Source organism: Barbus barbus (assembly GCF_936440315.1).
Source record: "Barbus barbus genome assembly, chromosome: 5".
NCBI classification, from domain to species: Eukaryota; Metazoa; Chordata; class Actinopteri; order Cypriniformes; family Cyprinidae; genus Barbus; species Barbus barbus.
This window is the reverse complement of record NC_136733.1, coordinates 24025804-24053581: the sequence shown is the minus strand read 5'-3', so window position 1 is coordinate 24053581 and position 27778 is coordinate 24025804. Positions and strand designations below refer to the sequence as shown.

The 27778-nt window shown below is 36.6% G+C and overlaps 1 protein-coding gene across 1 annotated transcript in view; it reads left to right on the top strand.

Annotated features, from left to right (window-relative positions):
• Positions 1-201: 201 nt before the first annotated feature.
• LOC306869469 (transmembrane protein 8B-like) overlaps positions 202-27778 on the top strand; it is a gene marked incomplete at both ends in the record, with an annotated part of 89911 nt that continues 62334 nt past the window's right edge. Inside the window, 3 exons of the mRNA XM_079416243.1 lie at positions 202-334; positions 6548-6737; positions 15896-16103. Of these exons, the coding sequence (XP_079272369.1) occupies positions 202-334; positions 6548-6737; positions 15896-16103 (531 nt within the window). The remainder of the gene's footprint in view (positions 335-6547; positions 6738-15895; positions 16104-27778) is intronic.

Here is a 27778-nt window from a genome sequence, read left to right as displayed (position 1 = left end):
ATAGCTATTAAAACATTTCAAGTAGGGCGATTTCACACAGGCAGATTTTGAGGTCTAAGCTTGCGGTAATTTTCTTAGTCCCCCCTCCCTCTCTGGGACGTGCTGAAATACTAGCGGCCTAGGTAATGATGTTGCCAGAGCAGATTACAGCAGGCTTTGCTTGGAGTGTTTCTGTGAGCATCTCTTTGAAGGTTGTAATCCATGGATTTGGGCACGGATGTGGGAGATGAACGGAAAGAACGCAAATCGAACTCTGAGAAGAGCATCCACCAGGTCAACCTGCCTCAAGAGCTTAGTCTGGGAGATGCAGACATTGCTCGGAGGAAGAGTATCAGTGTGTGACCCACAAATGCGCATATTTGTTTGATGCAATTTATAAACCTGATTGCCTGGAGCAAAAAGAGCAGTTTTGAAAGCACTTTATGTAAAAAAATGTAAGGCTGGTGTTTTTTTTTGGCAACATGCTTGAACTGCAAAGGGAGCTGCTGAGTGTCTGTGACCCCTGTTAAAGCTTTCTACATTTGATCTCAGTGAAGTTTATTGGTTCTTGTAAGGCATAAAATTATAATGGAAATAAATTCAGTATCAAATCAAATGAAAAGGATGTGTGATAATCCACATTGCACTATGGTAAATATGCAGCAAAGAAAATTGGTTTTAACTTTAGCCCATTAAATAAAATACTTTACATGAAGGCATTTAGCTTTTAGCTTTTATCCAAAGCGACTTACAATTGGGGAATACAAAAAGCGATTAACAAAAAGCGAGAAACAGCACAAAATAATTGAAATTCAGGTTTTTCCCAGTCATTCCATATGTAACTGTATCTAAAAAGAGCCATGTGCCAGGCTTTATTGTGTCATTTGCACTCAAAACACCAGTTACCTACTTCTTCTTGCATAAATTATGCAAGAAGAACCATTAGGTCTTCTAATAGGTCTTCCACTGTCAGGGGAAGTCGTGGCCTAATGGTTAGAGAGTCGGACTCGTAATCGAAAGGTTGCGGCAGGGATTGTAGGTGGGGGGAGTGAATGTCCAGCGCTCTCTCCACCCTCAATACCACGACTGAGGTGCCCTTGAGCAAGGCACCGAACCCCCAACTGCTCCCCGGGTGCTGCCGTGTGTGCGTGCGTGTGTGTGTGCGTGTGCGTGCGTGTGTGTGCGCGTGCGCGCGCGTGCGTGTGTGTGCATTTGTTCACTGCTGTGTGTGTGCACTTGGATGGGTTAAACACAGAGCACCAATTTCCAGTATGGGTGACAATAAGTCACGACTTTTACTTTAATTAGTCATGTTTCTGAATTCTTCTCCACTCTTGTTCCTCCATTACACATGCAGATCCTCTATCCTATATGCTCCCTTAAAACACTTTCTCCTCATCTAGTCTCTGTGCTTTCGCTAAAAGCAACATACTGTAGGCTGTACTGTGGATTCAGGGGTTGGATCACTTTCCCTCTGGAGATGCAATCCGATGGTAATTTTATGATGCATATGTCACAAGTCATCTCTTCATCACAGAATTCCAGCATGATGAAAACTGACGGAACAGCTTCTGCCCTGATATGCTACTCAAGAGATGAAGGAAATTAATGCACCAAAACTGTATAACCTTAGGGAGAAGAATGACGTAGATGCACATATATAGTAGCCTGTCTACATGTGTGAGTGGTGTGCGCCCGCTAACTCGGTTTTTCCTGGACTCATTCCCAGCGCGCTTGTCTTAAGCAAGCATTTGAGGATTTCTCTCTCAATCTAAAGCATCCTTCCAAGAACTCCTCAAGCTTTCCGTAAAACTCCTCTGCTGCAAGGACACACTCCCTCCATTCTATCCTGATAGCACTAATCCACCTTGTGTCAGCACAGATCACCTCCACTGATGTAGTGAAGCTTCTGGGAGAAACGCTAATGGTTGTAGACATCTATGCGGGGAGTTTTCAGATTGGTGTGGTAAATTGCTTATACACTTTTTCCTTTTTTCAGGAGAGACCAGATGTGATTGAGACTGACCATAAATCTTGTTTTTTAAAGACTATTAAAAAGTAGAGTTTTTTAATATATATGTTTTATTATTAATAGTAATATTAAAATAAAAAATACAGTTTAAATAATTATTATTACAAATGTAAAAAAATTAAATAATTACAAAATATATTTATAGGCTTAATGAAACAAACAATATGTAAGACACATCTCTTCTTAAGAAAAATTTTAATGAGTTTATTTTAATGAATAATATTTGTATATTTAATATTAAATAGTAATATTTAAATAAAACATACAATTTAAATAAGAATTATTCCAAATGTTAAAAATGAATTAATTGTAAATTAAAAATATTTATGACGCAATGATAATGAAACAAACAATATTTACTTGTGAAGACACTGTCCTAATAAGACACAACCGCTATGAGTGACAGGACATTTTGTAGGTCACTTGTTTTTCACTTCTGCAGTGTCCCAGTGTGTGAAACCTCATTGCCCCAAAATCACGTTCTTCATAACTGTATATTACACATTTTGATTTAGATTCTGTAGTTATGCGTATAGTTACCTCATTCAACTGCTCCAGATATGTCAATGCATCCACCACTGGTCAACTTTTTAGATACGGCTCTTCAGTCACAGTAAGAAACTAACGAATTTTCATTGAAAATGCCACAACATTATGCAGTATACCAAGCCATAGATATCTAGAGTTTTAACCAGTATTCTTTTCTATTTACAATATGCAGAATTCTCTGACAAAAATGATCAACTAAAGCCTGTGAAAATCAATAATTCAGTAATCTGTTAAAGACTGTTGAAGACGTGAAGAACTATACTTGCAGACTCACTCTCAATGTGCTGTAGACTGTTCATTGACAGCCTTTGTCTAATATGGAGCCCACATATAGATATGGTTTCTGATGCAAACGTAAATAGAGATTTTGCTGAAAGGCTATAGAATGTTTTTCATGAAGACATACGGTAAAAGCAATCTGACCTCAATATCTCTGCCTCTCACGTGTAGAAACAGTGACAGTGGGGAATATGGGCTCTACATATGTGGGAGAGAGACATCATTAATTATTGATTACCCGTCACTGCTGGAAAGGTAACGTGACTGGGAGAAAAAAAAAGCGATATTAATTTTAATACTCCTCAATCTGAAGGTTAGATTGAAAGAAGGGAACCTGTATTGAGCGGCAGTAAACTTTGTTGTGTGGGGAATATTGACATGAAATGTAATAAAAGGGTTTGTGATTTATTACTCGTCTGGTCCATTGTGAAACATCTTTTGTGGCCTGTACAGTGTCAGAAAGAAAAAGACATGAACAGACCTTACATTCCTCAAAGGACGATCACTTTTCTGTGGTTTCCTTTTAATTAGTGCCCATTTTACATTGTATTTCAAAGATTCCTCAAAGTTATTTAAATACTGATTAAAAACAGTGAGATGCCAGTAATAACAGTTGTTAAAAACTGTTTGTGTTCTGTGTGAGAATCAAGAACAAGATGTGCCGTGGGACAGAATTAATTTAGAAATATTTATATCCCCATACTAAATAAGTTCTCCTTATGCATTAAAACAAGGGGAATCTTTTCTTTGATACGAACATGTATTAATTGAAAATTAATAAAACATTTTTTAAATAAATATTTAAAATGTACAATTTTATATCATTGGCTTGTAGGAGTAGATCACTTTTTTTCTTATTCAGGATTATTTAGTGAGATTTCATGCATAAGTGTTTATGCTTGCTATTTGATATTGCTGGATTGTATTAATACTGGATCACAAATATGAGCTTTATATGAATCAGTCATATATCTATCCTGACTTTCAAACTTATGAGTAATATAATGTGTGTGAGTGCACTGCTATTTGACAAGTTTAGTATCATCAAACCCATTACAAATTGTTGCAACAGCAATGGTAATATCAGGCTAAACATTTTGCTTTTGTTGTACTAAAACAGATAAATGTTGTTCCCTAAGTGGAGGACAATTTTTACCGCATACTGAGGGAGAATTTCACTAAAAAATGAATAATGTCTACTAACAGTCTTGTTTATTTGCGCATGCTGCCTTATTTTGTTCTCAACCTGTTTCACTTTCATCTGTAAAACACAAAAGAAGATATTTTGAATAATGTTGGTAGTTAAACCATTTTGGTGACCATGTATAGACATTACTCAAAATGAAAAACACAAAAGAAAAGAAAGTCATACAGGTTTGGAACAAATGTTCTTTTTATATCATTTTCATTTGGAAAAATTCTGGTTGCTGATTATCCCGTGTGGGAAAGCATTTTTTTTTTTTTTTTTTTTGAATAAGGTTTTAAACCTAATTTGGATAGAAAAGAGGAATGTTTGTGTTGGATAGAATGACACTGATGTGAATTAAATACACATGCCATCGCGCAACACTGCATAGACTGCGTTTGCAAGCTGAGATAAATGTTTAGTGAATTCACCCTGCAGTATAAAGGTGTAATTTCTGAACCTTAGTATCCTGCTGCTTTCAAAGCACAAGGATATCCTTGTTTGCTTTGTGGACAAGACATGAGGATGTATTTTGACACACCTGCATTGCATCAGCCAATGTTATGGTCAAATAACATGACATTGCCGTTGTTCCTGATTGACATGAGGGGTAATCAGCCTGTCCACTTCTGACTGGGCCACTAGTAGGGTTTCTGTCTGACAGAAATGCTTGCTTGGAGAAGTACATCACTTTTTGAACTTAGAGTTTCAGTTTGCTGTATATATTCTAGAATTGTTTACTTTCCTTAAAATTCATTGTATAAATTTAGCTCCTAAGATACATTCATATATTTAAGCTATTAAGGCAGTTGTTATAAATGCTACATTTCAGGCCTGGATGTACATTGTTGCAGTTCATACGGTACCAAATGGTGTGGGTCCATCTGCTATATTTCACTCAGTAATTTTACTCACACTGTAAGTGATTGCGCGTGAAGCCCATCAGTGGGATGTGCTGTGCTGTCTGAGTTAACAGATGAAGAGGCCATACTGGCGTCATACCTCTGAGAGTCCATCAGCTTAATAAAAGTGTCACAGCGGTTGATTTGTTGTGTCTGTTAATAACAGAAGCAAAGGGTTTCGACGGGAAAGAGATTAAACAGACAGCTAGAACTGACATACAGGTGCTGTTATTTGTCTTTACTCACCCGGCTTCCCAACCTTATACATTTCTTCTCATTTTCTCTGTATGTCACACACAAACTATCTCCAGAGATATTTACACTGCAGTCCTGCTCCTGAGCTTTGGGGATGTACAAGTATTGATGGGTATGAGATTTGAGATCTCCTCTGTCTGGGAGCTGCAGTATGTTCAGGCTCCTTCTAGCAACAGACGCAGTATTGAGGGCGACAACTGCATTCATTTTCAGGACTGAATTATATTATTGTTCTGAATGTGTATGGCAATGTTAGGGAAGCTACAAACTACTCTTAATTTAAGTGCTTGAATTTCAGTAAAGCTACTGTGTTGAAAAAGTATTTTTTTATATAATTATATTATATCAGATTGGATCAGAATAAAAATGATTATATATTTATTTTATAATTTAATAAGAACTCCATCTCATAAACACTAGGGGTTTTAAATGAATGAATCTTGGTTCGGGTGAAATTAATACTTTTATTCAAAAGGGGGCGCATTAAATTGATCAAAAGTGACAAATACATTTGTTACAAAAGATAAATGTTTATGATTTCTTAAGAATGATGTGACACTGAAGACTGAAGTAATGGCTAATGAAAATCCAGCTTTGCTATCACTAAAATAAAATAACATTTTAAAATATATTCAGATTAATAATTCACAATATTACTGTTTTTCAGTACTAAATTAAATGCAGCCTTGGTGAACATGAAATACTTATTTCAAAAACATTATTTCTGTGGAAACTGTGATACATTTTTTTAAAGATCCTTTGATGAAAAGAAAGTTCAAAAGAACAGAAGAAAAATTCTTACTGACCCCAAACACTTGGCCATGTAGTGTATAGAGAATATTAAGTCTACTGAGCATCTTGACTGCCCTTGGCAGCCACAGATTATCGCCATGATAAAAGGGCAGTAAAGATGCTCATTAGTAACAGCAACATTCATCTGGGGCAAGCAAACTGCATTTGCACCTGTGTATTGAACACACAGGGAATACATGAATATCATGGAAGCAACTGGGAAGTTAAGTATAAATGTTTCCCTCTACAATTCATGAGGAGATTGGAAGCCATTAGGCTCTCTGACGATGGAGCCATAGGAAGCCACGGCTCATTAAGGCAGATTGCAAATGTCATTTTGCTGCTTCCTCCCTGGCCTTGTATTGAGGGATTACAATGAAATTAATTTTGCATAGAGTCTAGGTTTTTGAATCGATGCCAAAGCACGCATGACCCACTGCAAGTGTGATTAAATCACTGGTGGAGCTTTCAGAAGGACTGATTCCTCCAACCTTCTTCCCACCCAGCTTCTAGCCAATCGCCAAAAATTGCCATGTTTTATCTAAATAACTCTCTCCTTGTTCCATTCCCTAGATTGCCTGTTTGTAACTGACTATTTCACCCGGACGCCTCGCAAGCTCAACGCCTACCGCTCTTTTGCTAGCGTGGAGTTGTTCCACTTCAATGTGCCTGAAGACACTGTGGTGGCTGTTTGGAACCTCATCACCTTCAAGGAGCAAGGGGGCACCTTCGGAGACAGCTGCCCAGACCGCAATGTGACAGTGTGAGTTGGCTAAACCTCCAGGTTACATCCATTGAGGGTTGGTTGGGGAGGGGGCAGACAAGGACAACAGCGTAATAAGGTCAGATATGTCCAATCAGCATTTTAGATGAGAGGAGGGGATATGTAAAAGCCAAATGTCACATGCGTAAATATAATGACCTTTCTGGCGCGCACACTGAAGAGTACTCGCTGTTTTCCCTGATAAAATAGCTTTTAATCCAAGTCTAAGGATCATTTCACAGATGCTGATCATTTTCTGTGCTCTCCATAAAAAGGCATTTATCAAGTGTGGTGCTGGCAGAATTCACAGCATAACTGCACACTGGAGATCCATAAGCATAAAATACGAAGTGACACAGATAAGATTTAAAATACAAATCTGACACTTTTACTAATTTCACAGGGTCACATTCAGTAGAATTGTTTTAATCCATTCTAAATGGCCTCTAAAATTAGGATGGCCTGATACTTTTATTAGTCATAAAAGACATTGAGTCATTTGGTTCTCAGCTCAAGGTTACAAACCAAAAAAATGACCTTTTTTGGTTGATGATGATGGGAATATGATAAGATTTAGCACAAGTTAAGATCAGTTGACAGAATTTTTGGCACAGAAGGTGCACAGTGTCATCCACACAAATACAGAACACCATTATGGCACGCATGATTGTAAAATAACGCAATCAACAACAATTTAACGACATTAGATGTCAGATAAAACCCTAATGTACACAACTGATAAGAAAAACTAAGTAGAAACAGTTATTTCAATGAAAAAAACATCAAATGTGAAGTATCATGCAGGGAATTCTGGGAATGTCAATTATGACATTCCCAGAATTTGCTATAAAATTTGCTATATATATAATTTTATATTAATTAATATATATATAATGTTTTTACAGTGAGGGTTTTATGGGTTATCTCTCATGGCAACAAAGTTTGTAAAATTGAATATAACTTTACACAGAGAAGGTGACTAAATGATTTTCACTCTAAAATATTTGTATTTCTTTGAATTTTTTTTTAATGTTTACAGATTTACTGCAGTCACTTGCATTGCAAGTGCATCACTGTAAACCAGATTCTTGTTTTAAAGAAAAAGACGGTCAAGTTGAAATAAAATGTTGTGGTAATCAACACTATGATGTTGATTAAGCCAAACTTGTATTGAACCCTGAATATCTCATTAAACCTGGTCAGATTTTAAGCCGATTTTACAAAAAAAGAAAAATCACCCAAAACATTACCCAATTACCCCATTTGTCACAAAACATTACCCCATTTCCGCGCTTTCTAGGCACAGATGAAGCCAAAAATTCCTGAAATTAAGTGTGAACACACTCTCTCTTCTACAATTGTCCTCCAATGAGCTCTCAGATACTTCATAAGGTGTTCTTTTAGCCTTTATCTTTCTCTGTCCATTTCTTTCAAGTCATCCTTGAATGATCCCAGTGCACTTTCATAGCCAGCACATGGTGTGCTAGCACAAGAGCTGTTGTTAAAGTTAGTCTTGGCCCTTGGGTAATCAAAATGGAGAACATTATTCACAGAATACTCAGGTCTTCAAATCCCAGCACGCTGGCTGTCATTAAAGTTCCATCAAAACACTGACCTTGTTATTGCCTGTCACTGAATGTACATCATAAGTGGTGAGGAAGTAACTCCTGGCTGTCTTTAATGTGTGACATTATAAAGAGGAGAAGAGACTGTCCTTGAGTCAATGTTCAACTACTGGTTTCTCTGACAAATAGCCCCATCACAGAGGTCTGCTTTTCATGCATTCAGCATTAACATTAGTGTATGCTTTATTTGTTTGCTGCTACTTTGCTGCTACCGCTGCTGCTACTTTGGCCTTAAAATTAACATAAAAGTAACATTAACTCTAGCATTAAGCACAGGTTATGATGTTTTAAATGCATTCCCTCCACAGATGCTCTTTGGCTCTTATGCTTCTTTGATGTTCGATTTCTTTCAGACTGCACATATAGAAGCACCTTCTCAAGCCTCCTCTTTTGTCTCCCAGGGGTATATAATATTGTGAATAAACCTCTCTGGTGGCCTCAAGGGAAAGCTACATGAGAAAGTTGTGGTGTAAACGGTGATCTCAGTGTTAACTTCGGAAGGATGTATTTTAAACTCATAATGTCAGTCATAACTCCAGGGGAACATATTGCCTTTCATAATTACAGTCAGTATGTCTATGTTCCAGTTTGAGCGATAATGAAATATGTGTCTTCGGGGCCTATCAAGTAATAAATGGCCTGTCTGTTATTTTACATATATATATTCCTGCTTTTGACAGGTGTGTACCCTATGTTGAGTAAAATAGTGGTATAGATACGTCTAACTATCAGACTGGATGGATGGATAGAAAGATGGCTAGAGAGAAGGAAGGATGGATGACTGGTTGGATGGACAAAGAAGGATTGAAAGAGGGATGGATGAATGAATGAATGGACAGACAGAAAGATGAATGGATGGATGGATAGACAGAAAGATGGCTAGACAAAAGGATGGATGGATGCATGCATGGACAAAGATGGATGAATGTATGGAAAGCAAAGAAGGATAGCTATAAAGATGGAAAGACAGAAAGATAGATGGACGGATGGATTGATGTATATATGGATGAATGGATGGATGGATGAAGGGAAGATGGATAGAAAGAAAGTTGGATAGATGGATGGATTTATCAGAAAGTTGGATGATGGACAGAAATATGGATAGATAGCTAGATAGATAGATAGATGGATGAATGAATAGAAAGAGGGATGGATAGAATTATAGATAAAAAGATGGATAGATAAAGACGGATGGATTTATAGTAGCGCTGTCGACCGATTAATCGCGATTAATCACATCCAAAATAAACGTTTTTGTTTACATTATATACGTTTGTGTACTGTGCATATTTATTATGTATATATAAAAACACATACAGTATATATATTTTAAATATTTATGTTTATACATTTATATATTCATATTCTTATATTTTATATAAATATATTTAACATATAACATATTTTTCTTAAATATATACACGCAAGTGTTTGTATTGATATATACATAATAAATATACACAGTATACACAATTATATTATGTAAACTTATTTTGGATGGGATTAATCACGATTAATCGTTTGACAGCACTAATTTATAGACAGACAGAAAGATAGACAGAAAGATGACTATATGGAAGTTAAGATGGATAGATAGATGTGCCTCCATAGATTGCACTGTTTGTGCATACAGAACATTTACCGCACAAGTTTTGCCATGAGGCCCCAGGTCTTCTTGCTGTTTTCATAATGAACAAGGCAGGGCTCCATTCTGTCGATTCAGCTGTCAGATAGCATGCAGGGGGGGCCATAGAGAGATGGTAATTAAAACAGGCTGTACTCGGAGCTGGGGGAGAGATAAAGCGGGAGGATGAGATAAAGAAATGGGAGAAAGCAGGACGACTGGGTCTAGTGGATAACAGCTCTGCACTACAACCCGTAGATCGATATGATGCTGCTGGACAGGCAGTGACAACTCTAATTGCGGCCCATACAAACCAGGAGGCCTGGGCAGAAACAGAGCTCCTGAGGTCCTCCCAGCAGTCCCTTTTCACTGGATCATCCTTCAAACATCAAGCCAATGCTTTTGGGAAGCCTTCTTATGTGAAACTGACACACCACATCAGATAATCAATGTGCAATGTGGGTTTTAGGGATAAGTGATGTAATGTTCGGATTCACATTATAATTGAGGTCACAGATGTGATTCTCCAGTCTGTTTGTGTCTGGTCTCCTGGCTGAAGCCTGGAATCTTGCTTTATCTCTCCCTCATCAATAATAAGGCAGCGAGTGTCATGCACATTAATGATCTTAAGATCTAATTCATCTCACATGCTCGCTGAGGGACCGGGCACTCAATGCACGAGGCATGGTAATGCGAGACAGCAAAACAATGATGGAAATCACCTCACCTCAATTAGTCTCCAGCACTCAATCTGCATTTCATGCCTGTTTGTTTAGACAAATACAAGAACAAGAACAGCAAGATTTATGCCATTCATTTGCATAATGCAGGATCTAGGGGATGAGATTGTCAACAGACCTAATCAAGACATAAACTAGGAGATGAGTGACAAAAACACAAAGGCTGCATGTCAATTTTTTAATTTTAACCTCAAAGTTTACCACAGGTTTACATGCAGAACAAAGTCCGTTTTGAGGACTAAGGCTGTGTGGGTAAAACTTTTACCCAGCCATCCATTCACAGTGGAGGAGGGATGGGACAAATATCACCAACCATCACATTTTACTTATACAATGACTGAACAAGTAATAGTTAAATATTACTGGTTTCCTTTCACCACGGGTCTAGCTAAACAAGTGCTCTCAAGTACCACAGCTGGGTGTTTTCAAAAGAGCGCCTGGCATTTTTAGCTGGCAAAGAAATGATTGGACATATGGCCTAAATGTAAACTACTCCTGCTACGTGCCAGCAACACTGAAGTAATGCCTTGATATCTGGAGTATATTAACATCAAGGTTTTAGACCTGCCTCCCAGCAGAACTGTATAACTAAATGTTATGGTGTGCCTCATTTGTCTTTCTGTTCATCTGCTGTCTATGGTGCTGAAAACAAGGAGAGGCGACAACTCTGATAGTTATGTTTTTGTGAAAATGTCACTAAAACTTCATATGAGTGTATGCTCTTTTTTTTTTTTTTTGGTTAACTGCGAAGAACTTTTTTTTTTTTGTAGGCTTTGGCACAGGCTACATGTATTCAAAGTTAATAATTAGGTCTAACGATTTAGCATGTTCATTTTGTACACTAAATTATAAAAAGTTTTAAACTATTTATTCTTGCGAAAATGCACCTGACACATCAGTGGACATTACTCATATATCCCCAACCGTGCACATTTTAAATGCCTCCTTTCTCTGATGCACTCATTTCTGGTCTTAGAGTCTCTAATACCAAGCTGATGAGTTGAATAAGATGCATTTGACTGAACCCATATTTAAAGATAAAAAAATAAACAAACGATATATTGAGTTCAAAAAACATCTAATTGATGTCTATTTAATGCTTTGGGTATGTTACATATCTACTTTTCATATCACAATATAATCATTTAAGCTTTTATCACCGTATTCAAAATATCCTTGACCAATAAAACAATAGTGCCATGGACTGAACCTAGATATCTTTTCTGGGCTGGCATGCTTTAGTCCAGATTAAAATGTATAATACAAAAATCTGAATGGCTGTTTAAAAACATGTAAATATTCTTTGACTTCCTTTATTCTCTGTGACAAACTGAGAGTCAGAAACGTATAGTTTTATTTTCTTCCAGAGTATTTGTTCTTTTAAATAGAATAAACTTACTTTTGCATTTAGCTTGTTGCATCATACACACACAGTATGTTCTAAAAGGTAATAAGGTACCAAGGATTATTCACTGTATTTTGAAGTGCCTGCGATAAGGCATAATCATGACCAAAATATACTGTACACGTACTTACAGTATTTTCAAATTACCTTCATGCAGGATCTTTTCTCTGAAAATATTGATAAATGTAATTATTTGCTATTAATTTGATAGATTAGTCATCATATGTTTACTTACATTTGTTTTAATGGATTGACATTCATAATACCAATTAATGTCATTCTTATCTTTGTCTCCCAGCTTTTCTGAGTGCTCATTTGTGTTATTTTTGTAGTCAAACTTGCCTTGTGTTAATTACCAAACCTTGTTTTCACCTTGTTTCAAACTCTCTCCAGCCTAATTGACAACTAGAGATTAATAGAGTGTGACCTTAAACATTGTCAGGAAATGCACTGACTACAGAGCATGTTGATCTGATTATGATGATTTGTTTGCTGAAGGGCCAGTTTACATACAGCTTGGACTCCGATCTTAGGACAGCTCTGTATTGCTTTGATAAACCTGGCAGTAATATGGTTGGATGTGATTTGCTAACATGTATGGGTGTATGACTAATTGGGTCACGCCAGATCACTGCATGCTCTGCAAAGGATAATGAAGCCAGGCCTTTGGAGCAATAAATTGCATACGGCATATATTTTATATGGCATGTTTTTTTTCTTGTGTGAGCTTATTTGAACTGTATAGATAAGAGCATTAAGGATGCATGGTAGCTTCGTCAGGTAGATTCATTTGGTCCCAGGGAAATGCTAATTTATAGGACATGCTAAGTTAATTAGAAAAAAGTGTCTTTTGCTGTGATCATTTATGTATGTATGTGTATGTGTAAGTCCTGTGTCATGGTATCGCACCATACTAAAAGTTGGCATTGTAGATGATCTTTTAAGAAAAGGAAGAATAAAATTGGTAACACTTTACAATAAAGTTCATATTGTTAATAGATTATTATTAGATTCAAATCATTATTTAGAATCATGAACAACAATATTTGACTCATTTTTAACATTGCAAGATGCATACATTTAAATAAATTACTTAATATATTATAAAAGAACATGAATTAATTTGGAGACATGAATTTAGCAGGATTTTATACATTTTAGTTTATATTGTTATATAATTTATATAATAATAGTTTATATATTTATAATGTTTTTAACTATCATTAACCGAAATTAATACTGTAATTTTTTTTAATTATTGGTAAATAATACCTAATATATTAACTAATGTTCACAAATGGAACCTTATTGTAAAATGTTGCAATTAAAGGCATAGTTTACCCAAAAATGAAAATTTGCTGAAGATTTACTCACCCTCAGGTCTTTCAAGATGTAGATGAGTTTGTTTCTTTATCTGGAAAAGATTTCGAGAAATGTAGCATTATATCACTTGCTCACCAGTGGATTGTCTGCAGTGAATGTGTTCCGTCAGAATGAGAGTTCACCAACTGATAAAACGTCACAATAATACACAACATGGCTGTAGTCCTTCAGTTACCATCTGAAGAAAAAGCTGCATGTTTTTAATAAACAATTCCATCATTAAGGTTAACTTTAAACCACTTATCGCTTCTGGCCAAAATACATTAATTGATAAACTAGGATTACTTGTGGATTATTGTGATGTTTTTATCATCTATTTGGGCTCTCGTTCTGATGGCACCCGTTCACTGCAGAGGATCCACTGGTGAGCAAGTGATGCAAAGCTAAATTTCTCCAATTCTCCAAATCCAAACTCACCTACATCTTAGATTGCAGCATTTTGGGTGAAGTTAAAGTTTAACATTGTTAAAAAATAACCTAGCACTATAGCTGAGAGTCTGTGCAGTGTGTTCATATTACCTGCACGGATGTCTTTATAGTTTGAACGCTCCCTCAGAACTACAAGGCAGCGTACACTGCCAGCCTCAAAGGAAAAAGTTCATGGCTCAGTGCAAAACACAACCCAGATAAAATCATTACCCAGTGCTGAAAACATCTGTCTGACGGTGCTGAACACAAGCTTGTTCTTCAACAATGTCGTCATATTCACGTAAGCAGTATGGGGTCTCCATCTTGGAATAAGACCCCTGCAGAGCTCTAGCAGAAGTACTTTGAGTTATTAACTGTCAAGGATCCAGGACCTCTGGGCTTGCATGACCATCTCTGAAGATTGCATGTCTGTTTCATGAAGGAGAAACACACAAAGAAATCCAGAGACATTATAAGGCAAGGCCATTCAAAGAAAAATGGGAGAATTTGTAATTGTCAATTTTCAATTGTCAAAATATATACAGTATATCGAAACCTTTTCTTGGCAAACAGGTTTCATCCACTCTAGTAGAAGCTCCACTACTACTACCATGCAATAGAAAATAGTTAATAGATGGCCTCCTTAAAGGAACTTAAACTGTATAGACAAGAAATCATAAGACTTATGTGTCAATGTGTTTTTGTTGAGGTAGTTTATATTTTTTTATTTCCATGAAAGAATGTCCAGATGAATATTAATTATTATATACATTTTTCAATTATGTGAGGTGTATTCAAGTCATTAAATTTATGTCTTTTTAATGTTATTTGTGTGTGGATTAATAGCTACGACAAAAAGTGAGCATCACATCATTGACCCAGATTTCAAAAGGCATAATTCCGGAGGGTGCTGCACTACCTGAGCAATGGGAAACAGACAGCTTTCTCCAGGTGTTATATTCTTCTTTTTGTGGGTGTTTAGCTAGCTGTGCACAGTTATGAAGATAAATCCATACGTGAACACTTAAAATGTGCCAGTGATGAATACAATGTCAGTATACATCATGGGTACGTCTGAATTATTGTTTGACTTTATTACACACATATGTGGCTGTGCTGTCTTTTGCCATCTTTACTTGTCTCAGAAAGCCATTTTTACCTCTGAAAATGAGAGAAACGGAGAATAAAAGAGTAATTGATAGTCTTTGTTGTGAAACCCTTCATACAGGGGCTTTTTTTCCCCACAAGGATTGTCAGGGTTGTGACTGACAAACTACAGGAGACACAAAGCAGTGCATTGAGCAAAAATTATTGCAGACAGTGAAGCCTTTTAGAAAAAGTGTCATGGCATGATTTGTTGCAGGCTCCTACTGTCTGCCTGTGTTTGTATCCTGACTGACAGGCTAGAGACTGAGGGAAGAATTTTTCACTTTCATGGCCTTGTGCTCCCATGTCGAAATGAAGAGAAGCACGTTGCAGTTTTGTGTTGAAAATGAGTCTGATGTAAGTGAATGATTTTCGTCTCTTTCATTCTTCTCTCCTTTACTTGTAATTGCAGCCTAGTCGAGGCGCTGTTCCAAATCAGTGCTTCCTAAATTTGTAAGCAGTGCTCAAAACATTAACGATGAAGTTAAATGTTAGAATATTTGTTTACGGTTTACTTCATGCATAATTTATAATTAGTCACAATGCTCCACTTCCTCTCTTGTGATCGAGTGAGAAATTGTTGCATCTTGTCCATTCTAATTGATTCAGGATCAGGACTGACTTCAGTGTGCTTTCTCTGGCCCTGTGCTTTTCATTACATGGACTCACTTGTTTCACTATGTTTATACATATACTCACTCAAAATGCACATGTGATATAGTTTTCCTAAATCTTGGACATACTGTGAATGACTGATGCATTTTTATCTCATCCAAGGAAACAGTCCACAGCATGTCTTAAAATGTAACTATGATCTTGGTTTGCAGGTACTTCAGGTCAGGAGCTCCACCTGTAATCAACCCCCTCCAGACACGTTTTCCAAAGGACACCATTGTACCAGGCTCCTTTGCTGTCACTTTGACATGGACGCTGCCCAACCGCACCACAGGGGTTTTCAATGTCACCAGCCCCCTCCCAGGAGACTGGTTCTTGGCTGCACACTTACCAAAGGATGAGGGGAAGATCTCTGTCAAGGTGAGTAAAAACATGCAAGATAAAGCAGTCAGTTATCACAGGGCTAAAAATGAGAGAATCGTTTCTGCTTTTATCAAGAGCTAAGCTTGTTGATTATGAAAAATGCCTTATGTTCATGGTTGTGCACGTACGTTCCTCTCGGCATTTATGCATTTATAATTGAAGTTGCTCACTTCCGCACAGTCAGTGGGTGGCCTTCATGGGTAGTAATTTAAAAGTGAGCGCTGTGATTTCAGAACTTGTTATAGACTTCTTTTTCAAATGAGATTATGTATGCGTTTCCTGTCAGAGTGCTCATTATTTAGCTTGGGTTGTAATCTCAGAGACAATGGCATTTTTCTTTTGTATAATTCCCTGAATATTCATTTATATGTATACTACATCATGTTAGAAGTACATTACTTTTTTAAAATGGTTAATTTTTCTTATTGTTCACAAAACCACACACTTGTCTGAGTATGACGTCTGTCTCTGTGGTATGAAAGCATGTTTTCAAGTAAAGGATAAAAACATTATTGTGAGGTAAATTGTAGAATTAGAAAGCCATGCTGTGAGATATAAACAGAGGTGGGTAGAGTACCCAAAAACTGTACTCAAGTAAAAGTAAAAGTACTTCTAGAAATATTTACTCAAGTAAAAGTAAAAGTAATAGTCTGAATAGTTACTTGAGTAAGAGTAAAAAAGTATCGGATAAAAAAACTACTCAAGTAGTTAGTTACTAGTTACTTTGGATCATATATGTACTGAATATAGTCTATTTTTATTTAGATATATAGATTACATTTATGTAATGTATACACACACACACTGCCGTTCAAAAAAAAAAAAAATAATAATAATATATATATATATATATATATATATATATATATATATATATATATTAATGTAATTTATTTCAGTGATGCAAATCAGAATTTTCATCAGCCTTTACCCCAGTCTTCAGAGTCACTTAATCCTTCAGAAATCATGTTGATTTATTATCAGTGCTGCTCTTTTTAGCTTTCTATTCATCAAAGAATACTGAACAAAATGTCACAGGTTCCAAAAAATATTAAGCAGCAAAACTGTTTCCAACACTGGTAATAAATCGATATATTATAATGATTTCTGAAGGATCATTTGACTCCGAAAACTGAAGTAACAGCTGATGAAAATTCGTATTTGCATCACTGAATTAAATTATATTTTAAAGTAAATTAATTATGTATTATCCTATAACCTCTGACACTGAAACCTCTGAAAACGCCTCACATGACTGCTCTGAACATAACGAAACAAATGCATATTGACGGATCTTCTGTTCTGCAAAATGTAAACAAATGTTCCCTATATTTTTGCAAGCGTAAATATTGTAAAAATATGAATATTAATTGTGTCTAGAACAGTTCCGCGGGTGTTCATTTCATACTCTGTGACAGCTTATTTAATGTATAAATTGTATTTAATGTAAGGTACATGTACAACAAACTGGTAATGTCATAGTGGTATCGTGGCCTATACCTGTGGAACAGTAGACAGCACACGCTGTGTTCATCTAATAAAAGATCTTCATATAGCTCTTGCAAACAAGCCTTTGCAGATTTGCTTTCAACTGACTGTAGATCCAAAGCCACGTCTTCAGCGCTCTTGATGTTCTTAAACTCTCTGTTATCTGAGTGAGAACCGCTTCAGAGACTCAGCGCGTGCGGCAGGTAACTGAACGAATCATTCAAACTGATTCGAGAACCGATTCACTGGTTTGCCAACTGGTTTGATAAAGCCTTTAAACATAATCGACTCAAAAGAATGAATCATTCGCGAATGGGCATCGTTCATTGCCCAGAGAAAAGTAGACGGCGCGTTTGGAATAAACCGAAGCATTTTTAACTTGTATTGCATTAAGATACAGTAACGAGAGGAGAGTCGCCCACAGTAACGAAGTAAAAGTACCGTTTTTTTCTCTAAAAATATACTTGAGTAAGAGTAAAAGTACCCATTTTAAAATATACTCTAAAAGTATTAGTTACCCAAAAAATGTACTCAAGTACATTTACATTTATTCATTTAGCTGACGCTTTTATGCAAAGCGACTTACAATTGCTATATATGTCAGAGGTCGCACGCCTCTGGAGCAGCTAGGGGGTTAAGTGTCTTGCTCAGGGACACATTGGTGTCTCACAGTGGATTCGAACCCGGGTCTCTCACACCAAAGGCATGTGTCTTATCCACTGCGCCATCACCACCCCAAGTAAATGTAACTCGTTACTACCCACCTCTGGATATAAAGAGAGTTTTAAAGTCACTTATGAGTAGTCACATTGTGAGAAGTAAAGTTAAAGTTATAAGTGGGAGAAATTAAGTATCGATTATGAGAAATAATGTTTTTAAAAGGAAATAAAATCCTTTTTATTCTGGCTTTTTAAATTTTTTTGTATTATTATAAATTTAAAAACTGTAGATGCTGTCCAAATATATTTTCCGCTAGTATATATTACACAGGCCACACAATCACCTGGTAAAAATTGGATATGCCAAGATTCATCTTATATCTGCCTTACAGAGTTATGACTGGATACATTCCACTGGTTTGTATTTGCATGTAGACACAGATAACTTGTTTTCTCTGTTTGACTGAGATTCACATCTGCTTTAATTGTGCTGCCATGCATAATTTTGCCAATATCTGACAGTTCTGTAACATGGGAGAAAAGTGCTATTACAATCTGGAAAATAGGCCTAAAATATGATTATGTGCTTCCTTTAATTGTATTAGAAAACAACAATAGCCAAAGTGTGTTTTTGGCCTCTATAACTGTGCAAGTTTTGTTTTTTAAAAGAATAGTTCACTCATAAATAAAATTGCCCATAATTGAAGCATCTTCATGCCGTTCCAAACCCTGATGACTTTTTTCCCCCGTGGAACACAAGTTGAATATTCATGAGAACTGTCCAGTTTGTGAACAATTAACAGCTTACTGGTGAGGAACTATATCTGTTCCTCACACCAAGCCATCATGTGACATCAGAAGAATCATATTTGATATATATATATATATATATATATATATATATATATACATACACATAGTATCCTTTTGAAGCTTAGAATCTTAGTCCCCATAATTGCTTGGAAAAGAGTGATCAGCAAATCAATCAAAACTTATGTTATATGTTCCATGAAAGAAAGAAAGTTATATTGGTTTAGAACACAAGGGCATGCTAATTCTTTTTAACTGACCTCTCTGCTTAAGATTTGAAAGAACATCACTGCAGTGGATTGCATCTAAATGGATCTCACATTGGAGTAAACTTCTCACATCTTAATTGCAATTCTTATGTTCACAATAGCATAACCTCAATCTCCATCCACAATCTTAAAAAGTCCCCCTCAGCTGAGTTTTGTCCTTTGCTGCTCTTACTTATCTCAGAGCCACCAGGCCTGCACCTCAGCCTTTCTCTATAATTAACTGCAGCAGGTTTGGTTGTGGTGGAGGCCATTCCCCTGGATTAAGAGCAATAATTCTACTCGGTGCACTCGCTTTAAGGGCACCGCTTTCCTCTGAGCCCACAGGGTCACACTGCCTGCCAATTAGACAGAGACAAAGCTTGGAACGACGAAGGCTTACTCTTTTCTGTTGGCCTGGGGAACGACAGCACCTGTGGAGCAGAAAAGCTCATGGCTGAACCTACTGAGGTGGAGTAATTGGAGGAAGTGTGGAAAGCGAGGCCATGCTTTCCCTGAGGAATATTTTTTTTATTATTATTATTCTGTGTAGTGTAATGGGGGTTATGTTGTATTGGACTTTTGTTTTGTTGAAGGGGCTAGGTAGTTTGTGTCACAAACTGTGTCTGCACAGTGAACATAAATTTACTCCATCTTGGTAATGTCGTGTGGGCATCAGTTTTTTATGTGTACAATATGCAATATGCTCCTATTTAACTAAATAGTTTTGGACATTGCATTCTTTCTCCATTTGTCAGGATTGTTTAAAAACATTATTCAAATCAATTTGCAAAAAAATAAAAAATTAGGCTGGCATTTTAGAGTAGACAAACTATTAAAAAGATGATTGGTGCCTTTTTCACTGAATAGCTACAGCCAACATAAAAAAAATAATATTTTTCTGATGGGTGGTCTCTCTCCTCCTTCTTACTCTGACTTTCAAGGAAAGTTGACAATGAAGTACAACTACAAATCTACTACTACTACTACTACTACTATTATTATTATTATTTTGTATAAAAAAGAGAAGATTCTAAGAATTTAACAGTTGTTAAATTATGTCACAAGCAATGAATAATAATATTAATACTGTTAATAATAAAAATAGATATTGAGTTAACATTGCTGTAAACCTTTGGAACGGCTAAATAATATTATTAATAATATTATCATGATCTAAATACTAGGATGAGATTTGAAGAATTTAACAGTTGTTAAGTCACAAGGATTTGTTGTTATTATTATTGTAACTTAATGGATGTCTTGTACAGCAAGTTAAATTCTTAAATTCTTAAAATCCCATCTTGAAATTCACATCGTGATCGTAAACTGCTACGACCCAAGTACAAGCCCGTAACTGACTGTCAAGTAACAGCTTGCAGGAGCGAAGCTCCGTGGACACATGGTGCACAGAGGTGAATCTCAGCAGAGCAAAGCTGCAGCGGCCCTCAGCAAAGTGCAAGTCTGTTCTCTCAGCTGATGAGCTCCACAGTGTCTGTGAGGCTAATCAGGGAGCAGCCGGACCCTGCTCTGCAGGCACACAGTCACACAAGCAGATGGCCAGTTGTAGAGAGAGGAAGAGAGAAAGAGAGAAGGAGGAAAGGAATGAGGAAAGAAGGGGGATGAGTATGAGTCAAGCACGCAGTAAAGATCAGCTGGCTGTCTCTGCTGGATGAAGCTGCCACAGTGGATAAGCAGCGACCATCCTGACAGTTTTCCTTGCACTAACTAAACTCTCGGAGTAAATCAATAAACTAATTGGAAACTGTCAGCACTTGGAGACATGTTATCGTTCAGTGCATCTTTGTTGTTTTGGGGTAAGGTCTACACGAGTGTGTGTGTGTGTGTGTGTGGGGGGGGGGGGGGGGGTGTTCTGTCAGTTTTGTGGCTGTTTATCTCTGAATTGAATTTTTTTTTTTAAAGACAGTAAACGGGCCAAAACACATTCTAGATTTTCTGTGTTATTAAGGTGTGCTGGGTCAGTAGATACAATTGTTCTTGTTTAATGAAATTCACTATGCACGCCCATTTACTAGGGTTATTTATAAACAGTGTTTGTTAGGGAGGAGGAGAAGGTCAGCTGTTTTAATCAGATAATGATCTAGGAGTTTACACAATTGGTTAGTGGTGAGGTGTGGATTTTTTTAAATAGTAAAATCCCAAGCTTGCCAGTTTAATACACTCAGACACTCAGTAAGGTATTCATAGGTTGACTCCCCTGACAAGTGAAAATATGGTTCTGACGCACAGCACTCACTCAAACAATATGTTTGAGGTTGCAAATCAGTTTGAAACTGTAATTATTTTTATATTCAATTATTTTACAACAATGATGGGAAAACTTCATACTTATCATTTAGCACCCTCATGCATATAATTCACACCGCACAGACAAACGCCAACAAACTAGTCTGTTGGAGTTTGTTGGATCAGTGCGTTACCCCTGTTGGCATTGGTTGGAGTTTGTTTTCACCAGACTGAACATGCTTATAGATATAGGATCATCCATTTTCTCCCCAGTCAGTGAGAGTTGGTCGGTGTCTGTTGGTGCAGTGTCAACATGACAGTTGTTTTTCATAAGATTCTAAATCCAACGGCCAACTTGAGCCAACTTGTTTGTTGGAGTTTGTCTGTGTGAATTGGCCTTTAATGAATGTCAGTGGACAAGTCAGTGTTGTGTTGACATTTGAGTTTCACTGTATGGAAAAAACCCCCAAAAAACAGTTGAAACACTTTTCAAACTTTTCATACAGAACAACACGAGGGTGAGTAAATGATGAGATTTCATTTTTTTCTGAACTGTCCATTTAATGTAATTGCATTTTCTGTAAACCGATCTGAGCTTTACCTTTCTGATAGTATCCTGTCTTTTGACAAATAAGTTTTTAAATCTAATTATAGGGCTGTCACGATATTAGTTTCTTTACCCCACGATTATTGTGGCCAAAATAAGTCAAGTAAATAAAGTATTATCACAATATCTATTGAAATATGGAAAATATAAATAATGCTATCAGTCAAATTCATCTTTAGCTTTGTTTATTTTTATTTATTTATTTTTTGAGCCAAAAATCAAGCTCGAAATATGACTGGAGGGAGGCAGAGAGAGAGAGTTTGTAACCATAATATGAAAATAGCTTGGTGTTGATCGGCACATCCTGCTGACTAGGGTGTCTTAACACATCGTCTTTTTTTTTTTTTTTTACGGAATCCAAAAACTCCCACACTGATAAGCTATAACTTTTTTTGGGTGCAGACAGAGAGTTTTTTTTTTTTTCATCTGTCATGATTTTGAGAGTTGCTACATACTACATCGTCTGCTGTTTTCTGTTTCATGAGTGGCAACCAGCATTAAAGGGTTACCCCCCCCCAATGAAAGTTTTGTCATTAAGCACTTACCCCCATGTCGTTCCAAACCTTTAGAAGCTTCGTTTGTCTTCGGAACACAATTTAAGATATTGTGGATGAAAACCAGGAGGCTTGTGACTGTCCCATTGACTGCCAAACAATTTGCACTGTCATGGCCCAGAAAAGTATGAAAGACATCGTCAGAATAGAAACTGCCATCAGTGGTTCAACCATAATGTTATGAAGCTACAAGAATACTTTTTGTATGCAAAGAAAACAAAAATAACGACTTTATTTAACAATTTGTCTCCTCTGCGTCAGCGTAGCGCCATTTTGGAGAATATCTGCTGTACGCAATTAGTGTATGCTGCTCCATGTCAGCTGCACCACACGGATACGTATTCTACATTTGTTTACGCTTTGATTTGAACGAAAACAGCGTATCCGGTATGCGGCTATGAGATTATCACATGTTCAGTATTAACACAATATAAATATTTCAATTTTTAAATATGTTTGTTATTGTCATTACTATATTGTGAATGCAAAGTGAAAAGTGGTAGCTATACAATCACCCAGCTGTTGATCAAAGAATGAAAACTGGACTTTTATGTCATCACTGATTTATTTCTGGACTTGGGAGCTTAAGCACAGAACAGAAGTGGAGAATTGTGGGAGATGTGCGAGGGAACACCAGGCTTTACCCGTAATGAGACAGACCGTGGATCCCTGCAGTTCTGTTCCTTGACAAATGATAAATGTTTTTCATACCAGGCCAAAAAGCTACGCTCAAATGCCTTATGTGCCTTATATGCTGCGGGTTCATGCCCAAGTATTTTTTAGTTTTTTATGACTAGCCTGTCAGTTACATTACCAGACACATATTTGGAGTCCACCGTGATCCACCGCAAATAATAAAGGAATCTTTTTCTCATTGGCCATATGGATTCCTCCTCGTGGTTCTGCAAGAGCAGTGTGTAAGAGAAATTATCCCTCACACAGCTGGAGACCACATTAAACATGCAAAATGCCAACAAAAGTCTGCTATCAATTCTGTGTACTGTTTGGTGCTCTGCACGCATGCACAGAAGGCTCTAATTATTTCACTAGTTGCTCAAAGTTGCCAAATTTGTGCTGTGAAAAGGGAAGCAATTATTTGCATCTTTTTCTCTCTCTCTTCCTTTTGTCTGTCCTGGCACATGAGTTGCAAACATCCCCCTAATCAAATCAGATCAATGAAGAATTGTAAGGAGGCAGAGGCATCACGAGTTGACAAATCTTGCATGTCAGACACAGTGCAAAAAGCGCGGGGTGGGGGTACAGAAGCAAGGCCGTGTCTGCCTCCACCAGCACCAGCTGTGCCTGCTTTATGTATGCAGCCATGGACAAACAACAGATGGGGCTCCATCTCAAGTTTGTTATTTAATGGTCGCTGTTTTGCTTTTCCATTCTTATTATCCACCTACAATTCCAATCTGCCATTTTTAACTAAAAAGTAGTTTCCATTTACTTACACGTAATTGTGTAGTAGTAATTTATTACGTTTTTGGATAAAACATTGCATCATGGCCAGAAGAACACTAATACTTAACACTTTCTCACTTAGTAGGTACTTCCATCTGGCAGGCATTATAGATTTTAAGAATAATTAAAGGCAATCCATACAATCCATTTCATTCTTAGTTTTATTTTTCATATTTACACTACCATTCAAAACTTTGAGGTCAGTAAGATTCTTTTAAAAGAAAGGATTTTATTCAGCATAGATTCACGTAATTGATCAATGGTGACAGCAAAGACATTTACAATGTTATGAAAGACTACTTCTTCCTTTTCTAAATCAATGCTGTTCATTTGAAATATCTGTTTTTTACAGAAACATGAAAAAGTCACAGTTTACACAAAAATATTTTATACATCGATAGTAATGATAAATGTTTCTATAGCACCAAATCAGAATATTATAATTATTTCTGAAGCATCATGAGACACTGAAGATTGACAATTCAGCTTTGCCATCAAAGGAATAAATTAAAGTATATTAAATATAAATATATTAAAATGTATTTTAAAATATTATTCTGTAAAGTTATTCTTTCAACATGCCATTCCAATGTCTATGCAGTGACACCTGCCCAGTGGTGCAAATCCACCAAATAGACCTTAATGAAATGAGAATGTGTTCTGCCACCATTACAACACATACCTCTAGTGTGTCAAGGCTAGTTATGAAGGCTCTGAGGTTTTCGAAGGTTCGGTACATTAAGCATTAAAGCAAACGATGAAAAATATGTGGTTTTGATATGTTGCTTCTTCTGAAATATTGAAATTGATGTTTACTGTCATAATGAGAGCTGCAAAGAATAAATGGTGGATGATTTGCTTGCTTCTGGCATGGGACATCGTCAGTGCGCTGGCCAGGGAGTCAGCCGTTTCTAAGGTGTCCCGTTGTCAAAATCACTCGAGTGCACTGAAATGTTCAGTCCCTTGAAAATACCCAGACTGCGTCGGCTGCTCATTATATTCACTAATCAGAAATGTCTTCGTAAATCTTTCAAGCGTAATTATATGAAGATAAATCCTTATTTTTTCCTGTTTTTAAAATTAATTTTGTTTGTGATTATCTATCATCTCTAAGATGCATGATGGGAACAATCCTGCAAGTTTTAGTAGAGTAGTTAGAAAAAGATAAAAAAAAAAAACCCTTTATTTTTTATTTATTCTTTCATTTATGTATTTTCTGCCATTTTTTTCTACTGAGATACTAATATTTATATTGTAAACATGTTGTGCCTTTCTTTGTTGCTGTGTATGCATTTAATGTCAGAATGCTATTACTAATATTCAGGTGTTTTGAAGTTGTTTTTGAAAGAGGTCTCTTTATACTTACCAAGGCTGCATTTATTTGATCAAACATATTGTAAACAGTAATATTGTGAAATAGTGTTACAATTTCAAACTTTTTTCTATTTTATTATAAAATGTAATTTATATCTGTGGTTACAAAGCAGCCATTATTTAATAATATATAAAAATGTATTATTATCACAGTCAACATTTTGCTATTTGTAGCACATCATGAGAATGAGAGAATGAACTTTATTGGCCAGGTATGTTTACACATAAAAGGGATTTGTTATAGTGACAGAAGCTCCACAGTGCAACAGAAAGACAGCAACAGGACAGGACACAGATAATAAAATAATAATATACAAATATACATATAGGCAATGTACAAAATAGCAAAAACACAATATATAATATAGATAATTATGTATGTACAGGTCTGATATGTGCAAATTTGAAATGAAAATAAATGTGTGTGATGTATAAATAATGTATAATAGTGTTGTGTGTTCCACGTTTATTGTCACGTGTTCATGAGATGGATTGCCTGAGGGAAGAAACTGTTCCTGTGCCTGGCCATTCTGGTGCTCAGAGCTCTGTAGCGTCGACCAGACGGCAGCAGTTCAAAGAGGGAGTGTGCTGGATGTGAGGGGTCCAGAATGATTTTACCAGCCCTTTTGCTCACTCTGGATAAGTACAGCTCTTGGAGAGTGGGGAGGGTTGTACCAATGATTCGCTCAGCAGTCCGGACTACTCTCTGTAGTCTTCTGAGGTCAGATTTGGTAGCTGAGCTGAACCAGACAGTTATTGACGTGCAGAGGATGCATTCAGTGATGGCAGAGTAGAACTGTTTTAGCAGCTCCTGTGGCAGGTTGAACTTCCTCAGCTGGCGAAGGAAGTATAGCCTCTGCTGGGCCTTTTTCACAATGGACTCAATGTGATTGTCCCACTTCAGGTCCTGAGAAATTGTGGTGCCCAGGAATCTGAATGACTCCACTGCAGTCACAGTGCTGTTCATGATGGTGAGTGGGGGGAGTGCAGGGGGGTTTCTCCTGAAGTCCAGAATCATCTGCACTGTTTTGAACATGTTGAGCTCCAGGTTGTTAAGACTGCACCAGACAGCCAGCTCCTTAGCCTCCTTAGCCTCATCTGCAAACTTTAGGATCTTGACATTAACTTCATATGGCAATGTATAAAAATGAAACATGAAAATTATAATACTTTTATTGAAATATATTATTTCTTTAACACTTTAACCTTCAACCCCATTTAGGGCCTCGCAGGTGAAAATAACCTACCTGAATTAAAATGGTAACAGTTTGTGACAAAGTGTGCTTACACAAACAAATTAGGTATCTTTGGAAAGAAGAGACTCTGGGCTTTACTATCTATCATCCAGAGTTGATAATGCTCAAAAAGATAAAAAGTTATAGACACTGACGTGCCTTGAAAAATATTTTTCCACACTGAATGTTTTTTTATTTCATATACAAATACATGAAATAAGTCCTGGAGCAATCCAGAAAAGTAATGGATCGAAAGCCATGTGTCTCATCAGTTCATATTTCAAATTTGAAGAAGATACCATGAAAAATGAGATTCCTGCAATATTTTTTCTGAAACTATTTATAGTCCCCCCACCCCCCTGTTTGAGGAAAAATAACCACCAAATGGATTGCAGAATTATACAAGCTATTTTAGTCATTATACATGTTCCTGCATAGTTTTTCAATTATAAAATAATAGACAGATTTATTTGAGCACTAAAAAATACAAAAATAATTATTTGAGTAATAAAAAAGGAAAAAAAATAGAAAAAAATGCTTTGTATATAGTATGTATACTGAAGTATTCTTCGTTATTCGTTATTACAATGATAAATATCACTGCCAGACGTGAAGTGATATTGCCAGACATGGTCATAGAGTCAGTAAACACACGCTGATGTGCTTCCATTCAGATTATAATCAAACAGATGGGCCATATAATCAATAATAGCTGATCAATGAATCACAATGATAGCCGTCATAGAGTCGCTAATAAACACGCTGATGTGCGTCCATACAGATTATAATCATGCAGACACGGCCACATTCCCCACACAATACACACACACACATATAAAAAATGTAGAAGAAAAAAAAAACAGTTTTTTATGGATAAAGCAGATCGCTAAGTTATGCCCCGCTCAGATGACAGCGTGCGTCACAGAAGCGTCACTGCCGGCAGGAGGGAGCGCCAAATTCAAATAATCTATATTCCGCTTTTCTGAGAC